Source organism: Tribolium castaneum, chromosome 7 (genome assembly GCF_031307605.1).
Source record: "Tribolium castaneum strain GA2 chromosome 7, icTriCast1.1, whole genome shotgun sequence".
Classification (NCBI taxonomy): Eukaryota; Metazoa; Arthropoda; class Insecta; order Coleoptera; family Tenebrionidae; genus Tribolium; species Tribolium castaneum.
In genome coordinates, this window is record NC_087400.1 from 7,150,904 (window position 1) to 7,174,605 (window position 23,702).

Here is a 23,702-nt window from a genome sequence, read left to right on the forward strand (position 1 = left end):
CAATCATAACGTCCCCGACAATCCACATAAGAATAATCCAAATCCCTGATGATTTTGCTTCTTTTAAATCCATCTTAGTTCAGCAAATACACGAACAATGAAAAATTGCAAACGTCGCTTTCCTGTCATAACCACTCGCAATCTAAATAAATCAGAATCAAATTTCCGCCCCGTCTCATCTTTGTTGTCTACACTTTACGTAACATAAACCTCAATTATTTCTCTTAATTGCTCGTAAACAACAAAATATGATCGTAATCAGTATCAACCGTGACGTATGTTCCATATATTCCCGTTATGCTCCAATTAGGGCAAATTGTGGCGCCCGCTATGTGTATCATCCCGGAAACTCGTCAACGATCAATACTCAACTTACCTTGAAATGTGGCCGGCAAAGCAGATCCCTCAACTCCTGTAGATCCCTATGGTCCGTGTCCCTTCGATGTTCCAGTTCCCTGAGAGCGTCGGCGGCGTCTTTGGCCCTCTGTACGGCGTCGCTAGGTGGCGCCCTGATCGGCGTCACAACTTTACTCGCGATGCGATCGTACAACTGCAAACAAAGAAGACACAGTTTTCTGTATGGTCGTCCCGCCGCCGCCTCCTACCAACAACCCGAAAATCGAGAGTAGATCGACGGCCGTCGACGCGTTACAATGGAACAACTCCTGGTATTTAGTTTTGTGTTTCATCGAAATCGGACGGAAACGCGTCTTTGGAGGGGTTGCGTGTTCGCCGCCGTGCCGTCGGCGGCGATCAATCGCGGGTGCAGAGGCCGCGAGCTGTCGCCGTGTACTAGGACATGCGCTTACAAGCTTACCTCCAGCAGGATGTGAAGATGGGTGTCCTCGAGCAGGGCCAGAAGGTGCGCGCGCTCTTGAGGCTGCGACTCTTGAAGGCAGGAGATATCGTCCAGCGAGTCCAGGATCGTCTGGACGGCTGCCGACAAACGAGCTTTTAACACACAATGCGCAAAAACGATGATTGATAACTTTCTAATAAAATTTCGGCACTGCACTCTGATCCCCGTAAAAGAGACCAAATAAGAATTCCTACAACGTATTTGATCATCCAACAGCCTGAATAATAGAAACGTTAAAACACCAGGAATATTCCACATCGCTCTGTGCCAAATTTAAAGGGAAACTTCTCAAACACGTGTTCAATAATACACTATGTACACTGGTACTGGTTTCTTTAGAACTGGATGTTGCCGAAAATACATGTAGACCGCGCTTCTTGATTTCCTTGGTGTGAAAATAAGGTCATAAAAATTGCAACACTAAGAAGGAATTTGAATTTTTTGGCACAAATGGTCGACTATTAGCGAGTAATAAATGATTACAATTTTAACGAATTTAATCAAGTGATAAGGGAGTTTTCAACATTTGAGTTCTTTTACCAGCAAGTGTTATTCTTCCAATTTATTGCTTTTCCGACTAACTTTTTATGTTTTTTTTTTAATTCGTTTAGGTTTTGGTGTTCTAAAAGCACAATTAGACCTGGAGACGACAAAACTAAAATTAACAACAATTTAAGCAATTTTGAAAGAGGCATGATTTTTGGACTTCAAATAGGGGTTTTTCATTTAGAAAATTGCTAGTCATTTGGATAGAAATCGAAGTAACATTAAGTAATGTTATCAATCATAGACTGGAGAAGGCCCAGGACAGCGCAAAAGAGAAAGCATACTTAAAAAAAAACAAATGAAGTCCAAAATGGTCGTCTTCAGGGTATGGCTATAATTTAATTACAAGACAAATATTTGCCCAATGGGTGGATTTAAAGGTCGTTTTCACTTTGGTCTGTTTACCATCGAAATTGGTCATTTGGACTGTTTCCTTTTGGTTTTTCTTGCTATGGGAGAAATGGACAAAAACGCATATCTAAGCCTGATCCATCAAACCTTTATTCCGAAACACAACGCATTTCGACCATAATATGGTCAGTGTATACAGTGTATATTTCACCTGAGAATGACCACTTTGTGGTTGAAACACGTTTTTACAAATAAAAGTTTTGGTGTGTCAGGTTTAAGCTGTGTTTTTGCTCATTCCTCCCATACTTAGGAAATCCAACAAAAAGCAGTCTAAATAACCTAATTCGACGGTAAACAGTCAGAAGCGAAGTACGACGACCTTCGAACTCAACCATTGGTCAGAAATTTTTCTTGTACTTGGATTATTACCATAATACGAAGATGACCATTTTGGACTTCATTGATTTTTTAAGGCTGCTTCCTCTTCTGCTTTGTCCTGAACCTTCTCTAATCATACTGATAACATCGCATAATGCTACTTGGATTACCATTCAAACAAATAGTAGTACCTCCAAATGAAAAAAACCTATTCGTTTCCCAAAAATTGTGCTTCTTTAAAGTTTGTTTAATTGTTGTTAATTTTTTTTGACATACTCTAGGCATATTTTCGTTTTCATAATACTTAAAACTAAACGGATTTAAAAAAATCACTTCAAAAATTGTCACAAACGAAAAAAAACACTTGCTGGTAAAAAAGTTTAAGTGTTACCACTTGATTAAAAATGTTCAAATTTTAATCAATTAATGCCTGCTAATAGACTAACATTTGTGCCAAGTTTCATCAAAAAAATCGTATTCCTTCTTGGTGTTGCAATTTTTATGACACTGGGTATACAAATTCAATTTTAAACCAGTCACACCGAACTTTTATTTGAAAAAAACAAAGCGTTTTAACAATATTTTGCCTTACAAACTTATTTTACTTCTACGAGCAAAAAATATTTTACCGCTTACGATAACAACCCCCTTCTATTCCTTAGTTTGTGGTGGAGGAAGTAAAGTTGGTATATAAAGCAAAAAACAACATTGTTAAACTAGTTTCGTTTGTATTCTCACCTAAGAACGACCGCCACGTTGTAGTTGAAAGGCGTTGTGTTTTCAAATAAAAGTAAATACATGTACCCAGTCGCAGGGCCAGGCTGTATTTGGAGAAATTGAAGCGCTTGTTGGTGATTTGGGCGAAATTTATTTTTATAGTAATTAACTTGAATCGTTTAAATTTAAGCGGCGAGTTTCCTCAGAATAGAACAATTATCTCAACCGTTTAATTTAATTTAATTCGGGGTACAGTCTACACAAAGTGGAATAAATATACGGTTCCACCCTGTACACTTGATAATTTTTGCGTATATGATTTTCCCGTTTTAATTACTCTGGGTTACGTCATTTACATTTATAACTCGGTTCCACCATAGATACAACCCTTTGTCGCCGCCTCTCGTCGCAATTAATTTGCATGTTTTAAAGGCAAAGAAAGTTCTTTATTGTTCCTTACCAGCAATTACGAGCCTCATTACTGGAAGGCTAAATCGAATAAAGAGTAGTTTACCTTCGTTAAGCATCTACTTTATATTAAAATTGGCTGCAGCGTGTGTGAGATCACACCTCGGGGAGTACGAGAGACGGTCAATCTACTCTAATCCGGCGACAAGACCTAGAAAAACCCGGAAAGGAGCTTCATAATTAAATCTACAAGCGACCGCTTTGTAACCGCAATACCCTTGCAAAGTGCTCCCGACCGCAGGCCCTTTTTTCCTGCCATTCTCGGTTAAATAAAGCGGCAGAGAAAAATTCCCTCGATTGATGATGCCAGTGTAAACAATCTTAAAGAAAATCTCATGATGACCAAACGAGACCCTTTTTACTTGTTGCGTCGCAAACATCGATTCTTAAAGAGTGGGTGTGGAAACACTACAACCTTCAACAATTCGTGATAAATGGCCGCGTTCCCCAGACGTTTATGTTTGTGCACATCAACAGTTCATCCCGAATTGTTCCCATATTTCACCCGAATGAGACGATTCGAGCTCTAATTACCGCTAGCGAAATTTTCTGAGACCCGAAACGAAAGAAGATTTTTCACAACTCTAACAATCGCTCAGAGAAAAAATCGAAATCACTTACCGCACGCCGAGATCTCGTCGTCGCCGAAGTCCGAGAGCGAGTCCGAATTCGTTTCGTCGTACGGATACCATTTACTCGAATTGACCGCACTCAAAATCACTGCTTTTAATTTTCTCCTCGCGTTAAATTTTTTTAATTCTTCCACCGACTCGCCGAGATGAATCCTTAATCCCTTATCGCGATCCTGTAACAAATCCCCGACCTCCAGTCGACGCATTCTTATCTAAACGGCCATAATTACCCTCAGCCATCTATGATTTAAAACTTCCTGTATCGTTATCCTCTGTTTGGGATCCACAGTTAACATTTGTTGTATTAAGTCTTTTGCACTATCACTAATGAGCTCCCACTGCGGCGAATCCAACTGGAAGCCGCCGAGTTTTATAAGCTGCTGCAAAAATATCGGAGTTAACTCACGTGCAGTTTGCCGCGACATATAGATTCCATGAGGCGACGGCCGCTTCCATGGAAAGGCAAAACGCCGGAAAGAAGGATGTGGAGAAGGACACCCGCACCCCAGATGTCCACGGGTTTGCCGTACGATCGCCTCTCGATCACTTCGGGGGCCATGAAGTTGGGACATCCCACTCGGCCTGGGAAAAAACGCCAAACTTGGGCCAAGTAGCCACAAAAGTACATACCCAGGAGGTAGCACTTTTTTCCAGATCAAAAAAACACTACCTCCTGCACTAAAAGACTTGTGGCTTGATTGAGACTTTCAACAAAACGTTGAAAACATCGCAAGGAAACAGTAGCGTGCACTGCGCAGCATATGAGATGATTAAGACAAAACAAATGAGATGTAGATTTGATCCTCGGCTCTGGAAGTTAAGTCAATTTAACTCTAACCGAACCTTCTGAGATTATTAACGTGATATACACCAACAAAGTTTGATGGAAGTATCTAAATCACATCAAGCGTTGGATTCCCCATTGATTGGCAATTAATCACTCAAAATGAAAAAAACTCTCACTTTCGGCTCGAAAATATTAAATTCACGGAAACAATCTTCCGCTCGGCACCGAGGGAGCACTCGTTTGAATATAAAATAATGTTTCAATTCTGATAAAACGAAAGCGACTTTTTGGCAAGTCTGGCGTTTATGTATGAGTATATGAAGATGATGTGTGAACAGAGCGATTTTCCGGTCAGCGGATACGACAACACCGCCAACAGACCGTGAGCAATCACAACTTGAGGAAAAGTTTGGCTGTGTTTGATACACAGATAATACTCACGATCTGTCAGTCGACGTTTGCGATGGTGCTAGAGAAGCGCTGGCGAGTGTGGCTTACCAGCTCTGTCAGTTTTTAGATATTGCTGACCCAGAGGACTGAGGTTGGTCCGGTATTCTGACACAAGGCATTCTGCAGGCCGCCAACACATACAATGTATGAATGCTTGTATGATACGTCGATGGTCGAGGCAAGGCTTAACAAACGCAAACACAACCCTAAAACCGGTTCAGGTTCACTCTGACCGAAACAACAAGCAAAAACCGGTTCTAAAGTAGAAGAACCGGTTTATAACTTGTTTTAACTGGAAGCCTAGAAAACTGGTTCCTTCTTCCGATTTTAAATCAAAAAAAGAATCGACAAAACTCGCCCCCTTGTGGTGCAAAATCCAAACTGTGTATACACTAGTTTATTTTAAATATAACTAAGAATCATGATAAAACAAGCGTAGGACTAATCTAAAATCGGTTTTAAATTAAATCCTGGCAGAAAGCCCTTAAGCATCAACTTTTAAAATTTTTCCCTTAAACCGGAATAAATAGTTCCTTCTTAATTGTAATAAAAAATAGGTTTATGTCTCAAACCAAGCTTTAGAACCACAACTAGTCCAGGACAAGTTCCTGAGATCAGTTCTAAACCAGTTTTACACTTTTGTAAAATAATTAAAAATTAGAGTTATGTGTTGTGTTTCCACAACTATCCCCTGTTACTCGATACCCAATTAATTTTCTTTATTATTCCTCCAGTTGGGCTTCAGCGGCCCAAACTTGCGTTCTTTAATTAATTAACCAAGTCGTAACAAACGTTACTAATTAGCTTCTCGTGAAGAACCAGTTTGCAAAATTAAACCTGCGTAAATCCAGGTATTTCCTCTTATTGAGCGAAATAACTAAGTAGGTCGCTTGTAATAATATCGTTCAACCTTCGAGCAGTCTGCATACATTTGAATACAATTCCTTGGCCCTCGACCATCGAATTATGATCGGTTTTTCCTAAGCATCACGACGACCCAAAAAAAATTTCCCTCGTTCTCGATTTCCAAGCTCCGCACTTTCGTTGTTTGCGGTTAATTCGATTGGTGTGCTGATAAAAACGCGGTGTAATGAATTTGTTTGGGTCAAATAGGACGCAGTTAAAACTGATATAGGGTGTAGGGGTTATAGACAATAGAAGCGAGAGGAGTTTTCTTCAGTTCATTTGGTTTTAGAGCAAAGTCTGACCCACTTTGCTTTTTCTCATGTTTCTTATCTATTTCCACAGTAACAATAAATTCGAGACGTGAAAAGCGAAATTTTACACCAAACAAGTGTAAAACTTCGCCGACGTATCGATCGCAGACTTAATTAATTTTCGTCTATTTAAATAAAGCCAAGTCTAAGTTTAGATACTCTCTTACTTTAATCTGGAATAAATTGGTAAAATCGCAATTACGGTAGTTTATTTTTATTTTTATGTCAAAGATTAGATGACGAAGTCTCTTTTTGTGTCGTCGTGATACGCCAATAACAACGTGTAACAGGTTCAAGGTTTTAGGGTCATGTATAACGCCCGAAAATAATCAAATTTGAACTTACCTCCTGGATTAGCCGGATGTCTATCGGGTAATTGGACGGCGACTCCGAAACCGCCGAGTTTTACGGGCGCCGAATTCTCCTTAGTGGCTAAAAGGATACTCTCCGGTTTGATGTCCCTGTGGACGATGTCGTTCTCGTGGCAGTACCGCAACGCCTCGAGGATCTGGCGCATGTAATGACTAAAAGCCAGAAAGTGATTGCGAAGTTACGAAAATATCGTAAAAAATCCAACGTTCAAACGCCGATTGCGACAAAACGCAAAAATCATACAGCAAAATTGAAATTTCCCGCCAGTTTGGCGTGTAATAACCCGCATCGACCACCAGAGGCGCAAAGTTAAAGCCCGCGCGCTATTGTTCGACATTCGCGTCGCAAACTCGTTTAAATTCCCAAAATTCAATTATTTAAACTGTCGGCAATCTCTCGGAGAAGCTCTCGAGTGTCGCTAAAAACGCGCCGCCACCTTTCTTATTCCCAAATTACACCTGAACATGTCATCGTAAAAATGTGAATTTCATGTCTGCCACAGCACGTCGGATAATAAATTCTACTTGCCTAGCTACAGCCTCGCTGTAAACGAATCCCGAGGATGCTCTCCGTACCACTTCGTAACACAGGTCGGAACCGTCCATGCTGAAACAGGGTGATAAATGGTATTAGTACACGTGTCTCGAGCTAAGGCTGAATTGCATACTCGACTAACCTTGGAATATTAACAAAATGCCACGATTTATGCGTCTGGGGGACTCCCCGAGATATTAAAATTGATAGCGGAGGTAGAAAAAACGATTTGCATTTTTATTAAGCCACGGGAATCGATACAACCGACCTACCGTAAGACCGATGTGTGTGTGGACTTCACTACGGGGGAGTGATGATCAATCAATTGTAAGATGGCTTATTTCAAAGTGTTTGAATGGAGTAAATAAAGGTCGCAAGTTGCGACGAGCTTGCGACGAGCGGTTGCGCCACAATTGCGCCACGTCTACTACTCTTAAAAGCTTCCCAATTTAAATAATTGCCTTCATATCGTTATTTTATTTCGATTCAACCCTCGTAGCAAAAAATTCGTTTGGGCAATAAGCAATAATCCAATCCTGGCAAGACTGAGCTATCACTCTCCCGTGGTGTTGATTGAATTCAAAGCTTTGCCTACTTTTCCTCGATCGATTACGCGAACATATAGCAAGTTTTCGCTCGAGCGAGCGGCAAACTTTGATAAGTCCGGGCACGTTTCTCCCGAAAAAGACATTTTCATTATGTAAACAAAACTTACTATTCGAACACCATATATAACATCCCTTCGGACGAGTACGTTTCTAATAATTCGACTATGTGCGGATGCTTCAGCATGTGACATATTGTGGCTTCTCGCTTCAGATCTGCAAACAGAAATAAGTGATATTTCGTTGATTTGAGGCGCAGCGGCTACCATCCGTGCTAAGGCCAGGACTAGAAGTGAATTTGGCGACATCTACGATCTTCGCAGCGAATTGCTGACCGGTTTGGCGGTGAATACATCGTCTAACTATGCTAAATGGTCCCCTGGAACAAGGAAAAGTCCTTAATTACGACCTGCAACACCTTGAGGAGAAAAGTTTTTACAACCCGTCTAAATAATTCGAGCATTAAATACAAACGTGTTGAGAACAAGTCAATAACGGTATCCTCGTCAACGGCGAACTTCGACGAACTCTACAAACTTTTAATTTGATGATAATTCGCTTAAACAAGTCGGGGATTGCTTTCAAAACAGGAGCAGATATGAATCAGCGAAATTCGTAATTTGACACTTATTAACGAAAGGAATTGCCCCTCGGATCAGACGCACCCATTCGTTTTGCATCCGATAATGGAAAAGGAAATTACAATAAACGGACAATAACGAGTGACACTAATAAATACCACCATGTGCGATCTGGCCTCGAATATAATATTTCAGCCACAGTCAATAAATCATTTACCTGTGAATAGATATGTGACGCATCAATTTTGAAAAGACCATCAAATCCTGTTCATTTTATCAGTGAATCAATCTGTCAGCGTCAGCATATCGCGCTATATTGTTTCTTGTATATCGATTCGGTGTGCTACAAGTGTTTGACGGCGAAATTACCCCTCCGCAATTAGCAAATCGAAAAAACGAAAAAACTGATTTCTTTTTTGAGGGTGTGAACACTCCGTGTTGATCAATAACCGAAGCTTAGATCATGTTAGCTCAAACTAATTGCTTCAATTATCAAATAATTCGAATCGGGATTCCGGGGTTAAAAATAGACCCGAGAATCCGGAGTTAATTCAATTCGTTGGTTGTTGACATACGCGGGGTTTGTTATGAAGATTTCAGGCGAAAATGGGTTACGTTCAACGTCCCCAACACTGACAACAGCAATAATCATCAAATCGACGGCCCATTATGTTGCTACAACAGGGATCGCTCTTTAAAACCTCCAAGCTTCCATATTTTGCAAAACTGATTGATACATCTGATGAGTTCCTAAGCAAATTTTTCTTAAATGTTAAATGACTCAAGCACAATCAAATCTTGATTATTTTCAACGAAAAATGTTAACACAAACTAGACCAAACCCGGATTAATGGTCTAAAGTAGTTTCATCTCATGTCTTTCATTTCTAGTCGCTTCTTCATCCTTCCTTGACCTCTCGTAAGTCATAATTCCGTTCTATCCGCTTTAGCTCGCAGAAATCACACACAGTTGCACCAAATTCCCTGTCTCAGATCTAAGCAAATAATTAAAATTTCAGCGAAGAATTCGTCAGTTCCCGTGGGTGAAGGTTTATTTAATAATGGATAATGAAGCAAAGCCAACATGGCGCGCCCGCCATTTCGTCAATTGGCCCGATCCTAAACAAACGTTTATCTGATCCCTACCTGCTCGAATTTTATAATTCAACAAGCAAACAAACAATATTGCCAATACTTGAAGCCCTAGAGGCAACGATATCCGATTGTAATTTTACGCCTTTCTCAATTTTCTAGTCACTGGTCTATACTTTTTTAAAGGGTAGTAATAAAGCGATCAGTAATAAATTCGATTTTGATCAGTAAAAAATTATAAATGATCAGTATTTAATTAATTTTTGCACAGTAAAAATAATAAATGATCAGTATTTAATTCATTTTTGCACAGTAAAAAATTTAAATGACAAGTAAACCACGAACAGTGTTTTATTAAAATTTGCCCAGTAAAAAAACCGTATATGCACAGCATCTAGTTTCAGTTCAGACAGTTTAAATAATAAACGCTTAGTAGCTACCCAGCGAACTAAAACGAAACATACCCCTTGAAAGATTAAACTCAAAAACGTAAAACTCGAAACACATTCCCACAGGATCTTACACTCTCTAATTTTGAGATGCTATTATTTACTATGCATTTATAATTTTTACTTTGCATCTATCATTTTTACTGTGCATTTATTATTTTACTGTGCAATTAATATTTTTACTGTGCAATTATTATTTTTACTGTACATTTATTATTTTTACTGTGCATTTATTATTTTTACTGTGCATTTACTATATTCACTGTGCATTTATTATTTTACTGTGCATTTATTATTTTTACTGTGCATTTATTATTTTAATGTGTATTTACTATTTTTACTGTGCATTTATTATTTTTAATGTTCATTTATTATTTTTACTGTGCACTGTGACTAATACATTTTCGATAATGAATTTTTCCAGATCAATACTGTCCTGTTTTGAATGGTTTTGTGAATGAATGTTTGTTAGATTTGACTGATTCTGCCCGTAAATGTTTCTGGAGATGCCCTGTTCTGTCACAATTTTCTTTTGATGACCAGTTCTAGACGTGACGTCAGGCGAGCTTAGGTGTGCGGCGCAGAAGACGAGAGCAGATCAGTCGCCAACGTGCACTGGCACGGGTCACTTCGGGCGCGGAACGCGATTTATTTAGAAATTATTGTGCCGTTCAATTTATTCAGTTTAGGTTTAGTTTGTTACTTGCTGTTGTCGCGAACGGATGTGTCATCAATCAAATCTAAATTTTCCAGTTAAGTTTTAATATCGGTGGCTAGTGATCGCGGTTAGTGTGTGTATTAGTGCCAATGGAATGGACTTTAAGGGGAAAACAATCCGGTTTAAAGGGTAAGCCTCCAGTCACTCATTTTTAACAAATTACACCAGATCTGTAATATTTTATTCGAATTTCATTGTCTTCTATTTCAGTAGGTCCGTTTAAAAAGATGGTGTGATGGGTGCAGACGTCGTAAAGGTTAGTGCATTTTTTTCTTTTCATCCCAATTTATTTATTTTTAATGTCTTGCTACAAACTATAGCAGAAGTGCGTTTTAATTTTTTAAGTGAGGTGTTGAAAAGTGATAGTTTGAGTGAAATATAAATAAAATAAAAAAATACTCAAATAATTTATTGACACGTTCTGATTTTGTCTTTAATTTCAGTCGATGAAAGTATCTTGCTCTAACTTTAATGCAAATAAAGATTTTTTCATGGTGTTTTTTATTTTTTAATGTCTTGCTACAAACAGTAGCCAACGCAGAAGCCGCAAGAAGGTAGGTGCTTTTTTTTCTATTATTAATCTTCTGAGGTATTGACTTTAATAATTTAAGTGCCATTTATTATGTAACGTACTGTGTATTCTTTATTTTGTACTTTCGGTTCACTTTCATAAAAACCATTGTGGTGGAATTGACTAACCTGTTACCATGACAACTCATATAAAAGTTAATGCCAAGAGTACCTAATTTCCACCACAATTGTTTTTATGAAAGTGAACCGAATGTATAATATTTATAAAAGTCGCTTGTAACTCTCATGCAAATAAAAAATTTTTTAATGGTGTTTTTAATTCTTTGATGTCTTGCTACAAACAGTAGCCAACGCAGAAGCCACAAGAAGGTAGGTGCTTTTTTTTCTATTATTTATCTTGTGAGGTATTGGCTTTAGTAATTTGAGTGCCATTTATTATGTAACGTACTGTGTATTCTTTATTTCGTATAATATTTATAAAATTCGCTTGTAACTCTCATGCAAATAAAGATTTTTTCATGGTCCTTTTTATTTTTTAATGTCTTGCTACAAACAGTAGCCAACGAAGAAGCCCATGGAGGTAGGTGCATTTTTTCTATTATTTATCTTGTGAGGTATTGGCTTTAATAATTTGAGTGCTATTTATTATGTAACGTACTGTGTATTCTTTATTTCGTATAATATTTATAAAATTCGCTTGTAACTCTCATGCAAATAAAGATTTTTTCATGGTGTTTTTTATTTTTTAATGTCTTGCTACAAACAGTAGCCAACGCAGAAGCCGCAAGAAGGTAGGTGCTTTTTTTTCTATTATTAATCTTCTGAGGTATTGACTTTAATAATTTAAGTGCCATTTATTATGTAACGTACTGTGTATTCTTTATTTTGTACTTTCGGTTCACTTTCATAAAAACCATTGTGGTGGAATTGACTAACCTGTTACCATGACAACTCATATAAAAGTTAATGCCAAGAGTACCTAATTTCCACCACAATGGTTTTTATGAAAGTGAACCGAATGTATAATATTTATAAAAGTCGCTTGTAACTCTCATGCAAATAAAGATTTTTTAATGGTGTTTTTATTTTTTTTTAATGTCTTGCTACAAACAGTAGCCAACGCAGAAGCCACAAGAAGGTAGGTGCTCTTTTTCTATTATTTATCTTGTGAGGTATTGACTTTAATAATTTGAGTGCCATTTATTATCTAACGTACTGTGGATTCTTTATTTTGTATAATATTTATAAAATTCGCTTGTAACTCTCATGCAAATAAAGATTTTCTTAATGGTGCTTTTAATTCTTTAATAGCCAACGCAGAAGCCATATGAAGGTAGGTGCATTTTTTTTCTATTTACTTTGTGAAGTATTGAATTTAATAATTTGAGTGTCATTTATTACGTAACGTAATGTATATTCTTTATTTTGTATAATATTTATAAAATTCGCTTGTAACTCTCATGCAAATCAATATTTTTTTAATGGTGTTTTTAATTTTTAATGTCTTGCTACAAACAGTAGCCAACGCAGAAGCCACAAACAGGTAGGTGCATTTTATTTTAGTGTTGCATTTTTTTTATTTCACAAACCAATACTTCCTTTATTCCCTTTTATTTTCTAATAATTATCGTTTACCTCATCCCTATTTCCTTTTTTCCTAGCAAGACTGCTCTAAACCTCCACGTGGTTCTTGTTGGACAAATTAGTTATTAAGTTGACCAATTAGAGCAATCCTTAAATAAAATAAGTATTGCTGATTATGTTTTACAGCCGTAAAATTATGTTAAAACAATTTTTGTATTCTATTATATTGCGGAGAGCAATATAATGAATATAATATAATGAAATGTGGATTTGTGTAAAATGTAACGTAAAGAAACGACCATTTTTCAATGCTAGACTTTTTATTTACGTGATAATAAGGGTTATGACGCTTTTAAATGTATTGGTCTTGCCACGTGGTTGTAGTGAGAGTCAGATTAGGTCAGGCTGGCCCTCCGCCCTCCTATTTCACAAATCTCGACTCGACTTGGGTCTCCACCAGGTCCTAGATGCTGATGTCACTTTCAATGCTCATGACGCTGCCGGGATTGTACTGGATACCAGTGCCGGTAGTTTAGACACAGCCTTTTTAATATCGTAATAACGAGCAATCTTGAAACGCTCCAAGAATGAAGAATATTGGATTATATCAATAAGGTTTAGTTCGATAAAATTTTCAGGTTAAAAAACTCGCTAGAGGTGAAATTAGTTTTCGTTGCGATATTGCTAGCAGTTTCCTGTTGACGTAAGAAATGGACAAGGCTTTTATTGAGGTATCTATTTCGTAGAAGCCTGGAAACTTGAGTTGAAGTGGCTGCTAAATAACGTGACGGGATATTTTTACAAACAGGAACTTCATGCTCCGGTTTCATAAACTTCCCAACTCATTTTTCTAAATTCTAAGTAAAAGTGTTTAACACCACAAATCTTTGTTTGGCTTCTTTCCAAACTTATTTCAACACAACTATTAACTCTAATGATCTTGAATGAACCGTCCACTAGTACATCTTTGTTCCGTACCGTAAACACTTGTTACCTACTGCTCTTAATCTAAATTTATTCTCATTCGTGCAAAGTTACAACGATTATATTTAGTCCAGTGCTTTGACGCAAACTGCAATTTTATAATTAACTGAAACGGAAATCTCGTCAATAACGAGGAAAGCATCAAATTTCCCTAATAATCAAGTTCAAGTATCATTACGTCCTCTCGTTACCAAAAATAACTCCATACAATCAATATTCCTACTGGACGCTCGCCAAGAAAACAGTTTCTCCAAAGTTAAACATGATTCCTTACAAAAAACAGCTTTTTGTAAATCTGAGATATTACTCAAGGAGACAAGGAGCATGAAATCACACATTGAGATAAGTATTATTTTTTCATCGAACACTAGAATTCCCTCCTTGTCTCAAAGAAAACCAGTGTCGAAGTCTAGCAATTCAGAGAAATTCTTGAAGGATATTAAAGATATTCTCAAACTTTAATGAACATTTTCTGGAAAACAACTCCAGAAATTTCTAAATAAAGAATTCTCAAACATCTCAAAACAAAAATCACATTTTTGGTTTCGCAAAATGTCTGGTTAAAAGAACATGTAAAACCCTTTCCTTCCTTTCTGTGAAAATTAATCTATGATCCTCCATTGTTGAACGAATTTTTCATCAGTTCTCTCTATCTAAACACTTTGAAGGCAGCTCTTAAAAGCAATCAAAGCCGTTATTGTACTTAAGAAAATATCGTCCACTTGATTCCAGGCCAATCTAGAAACGATCCATTACGAGTTTCACTTCCTTTTGATAACATTAATTTAATTTTTTCTTTGTAAACTGTGGTAATCTCCGATCAATCGGGATCTTTCCCTCCCACAATCCGCTGCTTATTAGCTCGGTCTTATTGCAACGTAAATGTCTGGTAAACATGGAAAAGTACATAAAGCTGCAAATAAAATACTAAATTACTCCCGCTCCGAGTCTCGAACATCCATCCGCCAGTAAAACTTCTTCCAACTTCCCTTCCTCTTCGCTCTATTTAGATATTAATTCTTTTTCCCCTTGATCGAGAAGAACGTGTTCTCAGTTGGAATAAGAGAATTTGTGTGTTTGTTGAAAGTGATGAATAATAAATTGTTGCTCTTTCACCTTACGCCCCATATATTCCAATAAAAGTTGCTCTCGAGTGCTGATAAATGATATTTTATTGGCTCTGACATAGGTCAATTAGGAATAGTTGGCAAAAAAGTGAGATTAAAGGCCGTACGCGGAAATTACTAATTGAATGAATTTTTAAACGGAAACCCACTCAAACTGGAACTTTAATTTTGCACGGGAAAAACGAGAGAGGATGGAATTTTTGAACGATTTAAATTAACGTGTCAGCGGCATAACTGCAATTCTGGAATTAGAAGAAAAGCCTCGAATGGAAACGCAAAATTTCCTATTTCCAGCGGAAAACAAATAACAAAATTTTTCGTCATTAATTCCTGTTCTTAGTATAATGAATAATGAACTATTTATTCCACATGACTTAAAATTATGCACGTGGATCGCAAATATGTGTTGTGTATGCTGGTTTATCAACGAAAGCTTTTAATCAGTTAATCAAAGCTTCGAGTTAAAAAATATTTTATTACAAAACAGAAATTCGAGTAGATAATGATAATGCTGTGAATTCCCTTATAGTTTTGTCCTGTCATTCAAATTCCATGAATTTTTATTGCTTTATTATTATTTTCTTTTTTTTCTTTTGCTTTTGTATTTACTCCAAACTATTCAAGATAATTTTTTATACTTATGATTTTTGAATTTTCTGTCCTCTTTTGCTTATTTGCTCATTTGCTCTCTTTTATTTCCATTAATTTTTATTGCTTTGTTATTATTTCCTTTTTATTTTCTTTTACTCTTGTATTTACTCCAAACTATTCAAGATAATTTTTTATACGTATGATTTTTGAATTTTCTGTTCTCGTTTGCTTATTTGCTCATTTCTTCTCCATAAACCATTGGTGAATACACTGTTTTTGTAGTTATTTAGTAAATGTCATCTGTGAAGACGAAATAAATTGTAAAAATATGAGGCAAAACATGTAATAAAACTAATAAAACAGATAATAAAGAAAAACAGAAATATAGTTTTCCCGGGATAGTGAGTAAAAAAAAACTAAACAAACGCATCATTCGTCGTAAAACCGACAAATATACAATGAAATCAGCTATTTGCTGTGAGTCACTTTGATATTTAATTTTTCTAAACGGCTTAAAACTCGTTAAACAATTCACAGCAATTTTTTGACTGACAGACAGCCCACAGTCTGTCATCGATCTGTGATGTGAAACAGAAATGCATTATGCAAAAAAGTTTTTTAAATCCCTTTCTCGACAATGAAATTTTCGCCCATCAAACGAACTAAACCGTGCAGTTTGTAACTAGAGAATTTAATGACAAATTTCAAACTGCATTGTGTATTATTTTGCTTTAACTCAGTAGCTAACACCGAAATAATTAAATTCAAAATGAATTAATTCAGGGAAAAGATCAGGCTGTAGTAAGCTATGAAATCTAATTAAAAACTCGACGTAATAATTGTGAAATGATAATTCTTCAATTAGGAAACAATAAAATTGTGTAACAAAGAACGTAATTGCTTTATGTTTGATTTGAGGTCCGTAATGACTCTCTTGCTCAAATCCATTACATCTGGACAAAAAGCTATTAAAAAAGCGTAAAAAATTACATTTAGTTATTAAAAAAAGAAATAAAACGGTTACTTGTACTTAACATAAAGTTAGTGCTTTTTCTGAAATTGCAAGCCTTTAACTAGATTATAAGAAATTAAACAAAACATAAATGATTTTAAAATAAGAAATACATACTTTCAAGCTGAAATATTTATAGTCTAGCACCCAAAATAAACAAATAAAAATCTAAAATTGTAGACCATAACGCGTCCGAAAGAACAAACGCATTTATTTTAACTATTAATTATTTATTAATAAAATAATTGTTAACTTCCATATACTACAAATATTCCAGAATGTATTTTTCATGCAATTGTTAGTCTTATCACATAACACAATAAAAAATCGGCCATTTTTTTCACAATCAGAAAAATTTTAGTATTCATCTACTGCTACTGTTGTCTGTGGTGTGTTTTAAAATCAACTTTGTCCTTCACATTAATTTAGTTAAATAATTAATATAAATAAACCAATTAATTAGCCATTTAAGAAGAGGTATAAATGACGTCAATAACTACAAAAACAATTAAATTTAAATCTTAAGTCAATTGGCAATTACCGTAAGTTCAAGTGTCAAAATTCCAGAGCCAACCTTCCCATGCGAAAAATATTTCGTCCTGAAAAGAAGTTAGCCATGGAAATTTGACCGACTTCACCCTGTATATTTTTAGTAAAAAAAGTTCGTTTTGTCAGTCCTTTTATGGAGCAAATAACTACTTTTTACGCGCACATAATATAATTTAAAGTGTCGTGTTTAACAAAATAACATGTAATTTGTATTTTGTTGATGAATTATTGGAAAACCAGGCGGTAAATCCCTGCTGTTTATAATGTATTTTTAACTCAATAACGATAAAAAAAATAAACCTCGCTTGCCACCACCCAATTACCACAATTCACCGACCGATTTCCACCCTAACCGCCGACTCCGGCTCTGTTCCACCCTCGTGTCAAACGCTTTTAGCCGCTCCACCACCCCCAAAAGACCCACCCCAGCCCCTGCTTACCTTCCGATCTCCTCGCAGAGATCGTAGACGTCGTCGAAGAGAACTTCCTCGTCGGCCATCGTTAGACCATGCCTGTGGGGCGGCGACGCCGGCAGCTAGGCAAGCCGTTCAGCACAGGCCCATGGGGGTTGCCTACCACTCTGGCCCCAACTGGGGGCGGCGAACAGGACTCCGCAAACGAACACCGCGACAATCGGACGTTTTCACCGCCGCACGACGCACACACCCAACAACACGCTAATAAACAGCCACAAACTGACAGCTGTGACAGGAACAGGCGCAACACCGGCCGGGATCACGCCTAAAACACATGCGCAGCGTCGCGCCGCGGGTTTTAACACTACGGACTGGACTTTTAACACCTCCAAAGCGGCTTGTTTGGAGTTTGATGACTGATTTAGATACGGTGGGTGCGGCCGCCGACAGGAAACCCGGTCCTGGATTGTCACACGCAAATGTCAGGCTGACAACATAACCTATCTTCGCACTTTAATAACGCGGCACCGGTTTTAAACTACTAAATAGGGACAGGCGGGGGTTTCACATGCGGGCATCGATTTCCAGGGGCGAGTTTCATTAAAACGGGTTTGATTAATTTTCGATGATATTTGACAGGTCGGAATGGTGCCACAACAAAGACATGAAAAAAACTAAATTAGTTTCGAGTTTACAGGACCGGCTTTGATCGCGCCCCAGATTTGATTAGTCCCAGGCCCGGCTTTGATCGTTGCTCCAGATTTGATTAGTCTCAGGCCCATTGGAGTGAATAACAACTTTTTTGCAACAAAAATTTATTCAGGATCGTATACACGTCTGTGCACTTGACTATACAGAATGTTCCGTCTAAACCGCACATTAGAAGTATTAAAGTTCTCATAATGATATTTATCTCAAAGTTGAGAGTACAGCCATAACCCGTTTTAGTTTTTTTTTAAATCGCTTCAAAAATCGATAATTCTGCCATTCTTAGGACTGGTTTATTGAAGCGTCATTAATTTAATTTGCAATTAAATGCGTGATTAACTGATCACATGATCAAATTGAACAAACGTGATTGGTCCATTCGCGTTAACTTTTAACAACGAATTAGATTTTGGTAAAACTTTCTATAAACCAGCCCTTAAAGCCGGTTTGCAGAACATTTTAATTGCAATTAAATTTTAATCGCGAAAAAAATCTATGGCTAATTTCTCAGTGCCATAGTATAACTTAAAAACTGTTAAACGTAAGTATAGGGAATATTAATCAAGATGAATGCAAAAATTAATTCTCAACCATTTAGTCAAATAAAAATTGTGACATTTTACTTGAAAATTGGAGTTATAGGTGTGAATTTCTGCAAACTCGATCTGAGTTTGCTAATATTTTTTAGAAATTTGAAAACACAAAAAAAAAAGATTTAAACTTTCTCTTTAAAATAAGCCAAAAGGTTAACGATTTTTTAAGTCAAAAATGAAAATCAAAAAATTAAATACTAAAATAAAAATTAAATATAGGTATAGGAAAAGCAAAATAGCTCAAGTAATCCAAAAATGCAGCAAAAAACAAAGCTTTTCATTTAATATAAGAAAGTTGATAACGACTTCCGGTGTAACCGGAAGTGCCGTCACGTTGCAAATATTTTCATTATCAGGCGGATTACGGTTGTGTGCAAATTTTTTCCCCAAAAATTATAATTATTAGAATTCTCAATACTTCGTATGGAGTTTAAGCGGAATAGCCTGTAGATAACTCTTAAAAATAAATAAATAATTTACATCTAAGTGGTCTAAAAATAAAAAAACATGCGTTCACACTAATCAGAGAGGGCTTGGGTTTCGTGGTCCTAACCTTACAATTAAATGGAATTCTAGTCATTATAACAAACTTAAAGTCCCTGTGATGGCGTTAACTTCTTCCTCGTCTCCAAAAACACTCAAAACCGTGACAGACCCTGGGGGTATCTGCGTGTGGCCAGCATCTGACACTAAATAACACGGAACATTCATTTCTTTCGCTTTATTAAACAGCGCCTCTAAATGCTCAGTGTTTTCCCCTTTGAGGACAATCTTCTTCTCCCTAAAAACCCAATTCACCCTTTGCAAATCCCACAAAAGCCCACTTTACCCGAAATAATCCCACTCGTTCAACGCATCCTCCCTATCCCCCGTAATCCGCATCTCCCGATAGAGCCCCAAACACGCGTGTGCCACTTGCGCGGCCGTTTTACCGAGCCCCATTTTCAGCGCTGTGTTCACCACAAATGTCATTTTGTACCTTTTTGGGGACTCGTCGACGTTGTTTTCGGCCCCGGGGGGCATTAGATTCTCGTCGTCGTTGTCTTCATGCAGCAAATTCGTAAAAACATAACTCACGGCGGCTTCTACTGACTCGTTGCCGGTGCAAAACAAGGCCTGGAAGAGTGGAATCAAAAAGGGCGTAACGGGGCTCAATACACACTTCTTGGGCATGGTTTTCGGAAATGCCCATCGAGATAAGGGCCTCGAGGTACTCCTCATTGGGCTGAAACTTAGCGTAGGGGCGATTTGTGGCCTCCATACTGGGACTTGGACATAACCTCACTTGTCAAAGTGACGCTATTGACAGTTAATTCAGAGGTTATGTTTGGCGTTTTTGCGTAATGGGGCCCCACAAGAAGCACCGGAAGCGCTCCGCGTCCCCGTCCGATAGCTCTTCTACCGTCCAACGTAAAAAAAGCCGTTCTGACTCATCAAAGAAAAAGAAACGGAAATCGAAACACAAAAAACACGTTTCGTCATCTTCCGATTCATCCTCAAGTGACTCAACGTCTTCAAGCTCAAGCTCACATCAAAAATTAAAAAAGTCTAAAAAACTCAAGGACAAAACCAAGAAACGTAAAAGTGAGGTTACATCAAGCGATATCCCCGTGGAGCTCATGGCAAAGTCCAAAGCCATGGCCCCCATGACCAAAGAACAGTGGGAGAAGCAACAAAGCGTCGTTCGCCGGGTCTACGACGAGACTACGGGACGCCACAGGTCCGTATTAAATATTTTTAGGGTGCCCCCTGACGCCCCATTTCAGGCTTATCAAGGGCGATGGCGAGGTCATTGAGGAGATAGTGAGTCGTGATAGGCATAAGGCCATCAACCAGCAGGCCACCCGCGGCGATGGCGAGTTCTTCCAAGCCCAAATGTTCAATCGTTTGAAAAAATAGCAAAACAGTTTAAAATATATTTTTGATTCAATATAATTGTATAAAATATGAGGTTGAGCCATCGCGCCATGAAGGGTCGTCTACGATTTTGGCTCGGCATAAGGGACAAGTCTGTTCGCGGTCAAACCACGTTGTTACACAGTTTTCGCAAAAAATGTGCCTGCATTGGAGGAGGACGGGGGAATCGTAGTTGTCGTGGCAGATGGGACAGTGGTCCCCCGCCGTCTGGATCTGCTCCTTGCTGGGGGACGAGCCCACAGTCTGTAAAAAATTCAATCAGAGGAATTCGTTCAGACATTTCTCATTGACTCCGACAATAAATAAATCACTTTTATGCAAGTTTTGCAACATTTTTTAGTAGAGTTTTAATATTAATATATTAAAAATACTAGTATATTTTTAAAGATGATCACAGTGTGGTTGAAACGCCTCATATTAGAAATAAAGTTTGTTGTGTCGGGTGTAAAACTGTCTTTTGATCATAGATAAATTATTGTACAAAATGTAAAGTTGTAAATATTCCCAACAAACACATACTAAAACAATATCGTATTAGGGTCCTATTAGAGTTTTTTAATTAAACTGACGTAATATTTTTAAGAAGGATAAGTGGTACGAGGGAATTTAAATTTAAAACGGAATTTGCTTATAACTTTTTACTGAAATAAAGTTTTCACAAAACTTGAAACTACCTTTCCCTCTATTTCTATGCATTTACCAAACCTCTTTAATTGCTTAATTATAACTTTTTTACACAAGAAACCTTTTGGTTAAGTTTTAATAAAAATTCCAATTTTAATTGTAATCACTCTCATATAATGGAAGGCAGTTTTACAGTTTATTGGAAATGTGCGCTTAAAAATTGTAAAAAAATAAATTTATATAAGAAAAACCTAATAAATGTTGATTTTACCAATTCCTTAGATTTTTACAATGGTGATAAGAATTAAAAACACTTTTGTTAGAAGGATCTTATATATTCGTTAGGATTGTTTAAAATATAAAAATAAAATCCCGGATGTGGAAGCTACGAAATTATCGTCAGCTTAAATGGAAAATTAGAAATAAGTGAAATTAAAAATTAAAAAACGAGAGAGAAAATTTTTGATTTGGAAAAAATGAGACGTGACAATTCAAGTTTATTTGAAACACTCATGGATTTTTTAAAACCTTTTTTAATTATAATCATACAATTTTAAAAGACAAAAATTCTCTTTGTGCTTTAATGAAAACTATTACATCAGAGCAACAGCACTGTCTATTGTTTTAAAAAATATATTAAAAAAAAGATTTTGCCCTCGTTTTGTTCGCTGGTGCTCTAGACAACCCCTAATGATTTTGTGAACATATTTTTGTAAAATGTTTCAAATAATATAATAATAAAACTATTATTATAACTGGAATTTGATTTTTTATTTAGACTAGACTACGGGGGACTATAACTTAGGAGACGAAATCGCAAGATTTTTTGAACTTTTTCTGAATTTTAAATCCAACCAATTCACTAATTACTTGAAAAAAGTACAGAAATGTTGTCTATCCCTTGTAGATTCGAACAAAAATCGGTTACAATTTTATAGTGTTAAAAATTACTTACAACATTCTGGAGGAGCTTGAAAAAAGCAGTTTTCAGGAGTTTCATGCGGGACATTAAATCCGTCCCCTTTGAAATCATGTAAAACGCTGAAAGGAAAACAGCGACGACTTTTTCAGGCCCTTGGTAGGACTCCAAGAGGTAGTGAAGCCAGGGCTGGATGGTCGCAATACTTCTATACATTTGTGAAATTGCCTCAATAAATAGATAAACTTTGCCCTTAAAAAACCCAATTAGTTGCAATTTTTCCAAAACCCTGTCTTACCCTTTTCTGAAACGGGGCGATTTTTTCCGGAAGCATCGTCAACAGGATTTTTATTGCGACTGTGACTAATTTAAGGGCAAAGTCCGTGATGGTGACAATCCACAACAGCTTGCCCACAGTCAGGGGCTCAGTAAAAGTCCTGATCAAAAACAAATGGAAGACCACATCGAAATGATCAAGCTCATCTTCAAAAATGTACAAAACGAAGACAGAGCACACGAAAATGTACAACAACTCGATGGCCAACGTCGCCAAACTCCGCCGATCCCTCTTCGTAGTCTCCTTCTTCACAGCCGAGTTCGTGTGTGCAAAAGTCGTGAACAAAATCACCAAAATGAAAATCGAATCGTGGTAGTCGTACACAGCCTTCGCCAGCAGGATCAGCACAAACGGCACGTATTTGAGCACCACTTGGAAAAACTGCTGCATTTCGACCACAGTCTGCGCCCGCTCCACACTGTTCAACTCGTCGGCGCTCCGCCCCACGTCCGGGTTCTGCTCATTGGGGGGCTCCTGCTGCACGTCTAGGTCGATCACAAAACTGTTGTCCTGGCTCGTGTTGGCCTGTTCTGGCGGCCTGTGCAGAAAGTTCGTCATTGAGATGGCATTTTGCACACCGGCGTTCACAGTTCGGGCCGTTTCCACCAACGGCTGGATTTCCCGGATTACGTTATTGAAGTTATCGCGTAATTGGCGGGCACTGTCCGCCGTTCGACGCTGGAAATTCGGCAGGGAACTAGTGTGGGTCATTAAGAGACGGGGATGAGTATTTTGGGAATTGTGCGCCATGGCAGGGTAACACTAGTGGAATGTAAACAAAAACATGTCACTTTGGCCGGTGGTGAACTTTGACACGGTTAAATCTCGTCACGGGAGGTTTTACAACGCATTTACATAATTATTATTTTTGACACTTGGATTAAAACTGTCACACTCACTGTCATAACTCTAACTGTCATTAGGCGGGATTGTGCGCGGTATGGATACCGAATAGTAACCTAGAACTTTTAAATAAATAAAATAATGATCATTTTGAGTCACCTTGCCCCATTCTTCGAAACGCATTGTAAAAATAAAGGTGTAATTGAGTTTGA

At 37.5% G+C, this 23,702-nt stretch overlaps 4 protein-coding genes across 10 annotated transcripts in view; 1 reads left to right on the plus strand and 3 right to left on the minus strand.

Moving 5' to 3' along the window:
* CASK overlaps positions 1–18,244 on the minus strand; it is a 98,025-nt gene extending 79,781 nt beyond the window's left edge. For 3 of the 7 annotated variants that reach the window (XM_064358022.1, XM_015978254.2, XM_008193000.3), the window contains exons 1-11: positions 17,574–18,243; positions 8,183–8,295; positions 8,027–8,132; positions 7,306–7,383; positions 6,751–6,929; positions 5,237–5,308; positions 4,358–4,533; positions 4,182–4,304; positions 3,941–4,124; positions 818–936; positions 377–550 (exon numbers count right to left, since the gene is read on the minus strand). In XM_064358022.1, the coding sequence (XP_064214092.1) occupies positions 377–550; positions 818–936; positions 3,941–4,124; positions 4,182–4,304; positions 4,358–4,533; positions 5,237–5,308; positions 6,751–6,929; positions 7,306–7,383; positions 8,027–8,132; positions 8,183–8,295; positions 17,574–17,632 (1,383 nt within the window). In that variant the 5' untranslated portion in view covers positions 17,633–18,243. Of the gene's footprint in view, positions 1–376; positions 551–817; positions 937–3,940; positions 4,125–4,181; positions 4,305–4,357; positions 4,534–5,236; positions 5,309–6,750; positions 6,930–7,305; positions 7,384–8,026; positions 8,133–8,182; positions 8,296–17,573 lie in introns of all 7 variants that reach the window. The other 4 variants (XM_015978253.2, XM_015978256.2, XM_963256.5 and 1 more) reach the window with 2 other exon arrangements.
* A 355-nt stretch (positions 18,245–18,599) lies between these two features.
* LOC656923 (probable peptidyl-tRNA hydrolase 2) lies at positions 18,600–20,153 on the minus strand. The gene is made up of 3 exons (XM_963420.4): positions 20,013–20,153; positions 19,680–19,966; positions 18,600–19,631 (listed from the first exon to the last, which is right to left on the minus strand). The coding sequence occupies exons 1-3, from the start codon at positions 20,109–20,111 to the stop codon at positions 19,430–19,432; spliced, it is 588 nt and encodes a 195-aa protein (XP_968513.1). The 5' UTR covers positions 20,112–20,153; the 3' UTR covers positions 18,600–19,429.
* A 40-nt stretch (positions 20,154–20,193) lies between these two features.
* LOC657009 (uncharacterized protein) lies at positions 20,194–22,152 on the plus strand. Its single transcript, XM_963498.4, has 2 exons — positions 20,194–20,570; positions 20,617–22,152. The coding sequence occupies exons 1-2, from the start codon at positions 20,194–20,196 to the stop codon at positions 20,747–20,749; spliced, it is 510 nt and encodes a 169-aa protein (XP_968591.1). The 3' UTR covers positions 20,750–22,152.
* On the minus strand, positions 20,753–23,608 carry LOC657091 (uncharacterized protein). Its single transcript, XM_963571.5, has 3 exons — positions 22,609–23,608; positions 22,347–22,562; positions 20,753–21,010 (listed from the first exon to the last, which is right to left on the minus strand). Exons 1-3 carry the CDS (start codon positions 23,395–23,397, stop codon positions 20,777–20,779), a joined length of 1,239 nt encoding a protein of 412 aa, XP_968664.1. The 5' UTR covers positions 23,398–23,608; the 3' UTR covers positions 20,753–20,776.
* Positions 23,609–23,702: the final 94 nt, after the last annotated feature.

What these genes read in the sequence shown, in the direction of transcription:
- LOC657009 (XM_963498.4), top strand. Translation starts at nt 20,194, where the DNA reads ATGGGGCCCCACAAGAAGCACCGGAAGCGCTCCGCGTCCCCGTCCGAT. An exon ending in GAGACTACGGGACGCCACAG is followed by an intron (nt 20,571 to 20,616) that starts GTCCGTATTAAA and finishes GCCCCATTTCAG; the next exon opens with GCTTATCAAGGGCGATGGCG.
- LOC656923 (XM_963420.4), bottom strand. Translation starts at nt 20,111, where the DNA reads ATGGAGGCCACAAATCGCCCCTACGCTAAGTTTCAGCCCAATGAGGAG. An exon ending in CCGAAAACCATGCCCAAGAA is followed by an intron (nt 19,967 to 20,012) that starts GTGTGTATTGAG and finishes CCACTCTTCCAG; the next exon opens with GCCTTGTTTTGCACCGGCAA. An exon ending in AACGAGTGGGATTATTTCGG is followed by an intron (nt 19,632 to 19,679) that starts GTAAAGTGGGCT and finishes TTGGGTTTTTAG; the next exon opens with GGAGAAGAAGATTGTCCTCA.
- LOC657091 (XM_963571.5), bottom strand. Translation starts at nt 23,397, where the DNA reads ATGGCGCACAATTCCCAAAATACTCATCCCCGTCTCTTAATGACCCAC. An exon ending in TCGCCCCGTTTCAGAAAAGG is followed by an intron (nt 22,563 to 22,608) that starts GTAAGACAGGGT and finishes GGGTTTTTTAAG; the next exon opens with GGCAAAGTTTATCTATTTAT. An exon ending in TCAAGCTCCTCCAGAATGTT is followed by an intron (nt 21,011 to 22,346) that starts GTAAGTAATTTT and finishes AATTTTTTACAG; the next exon opens with ACTGTGGGCTCGTCCCCCAG.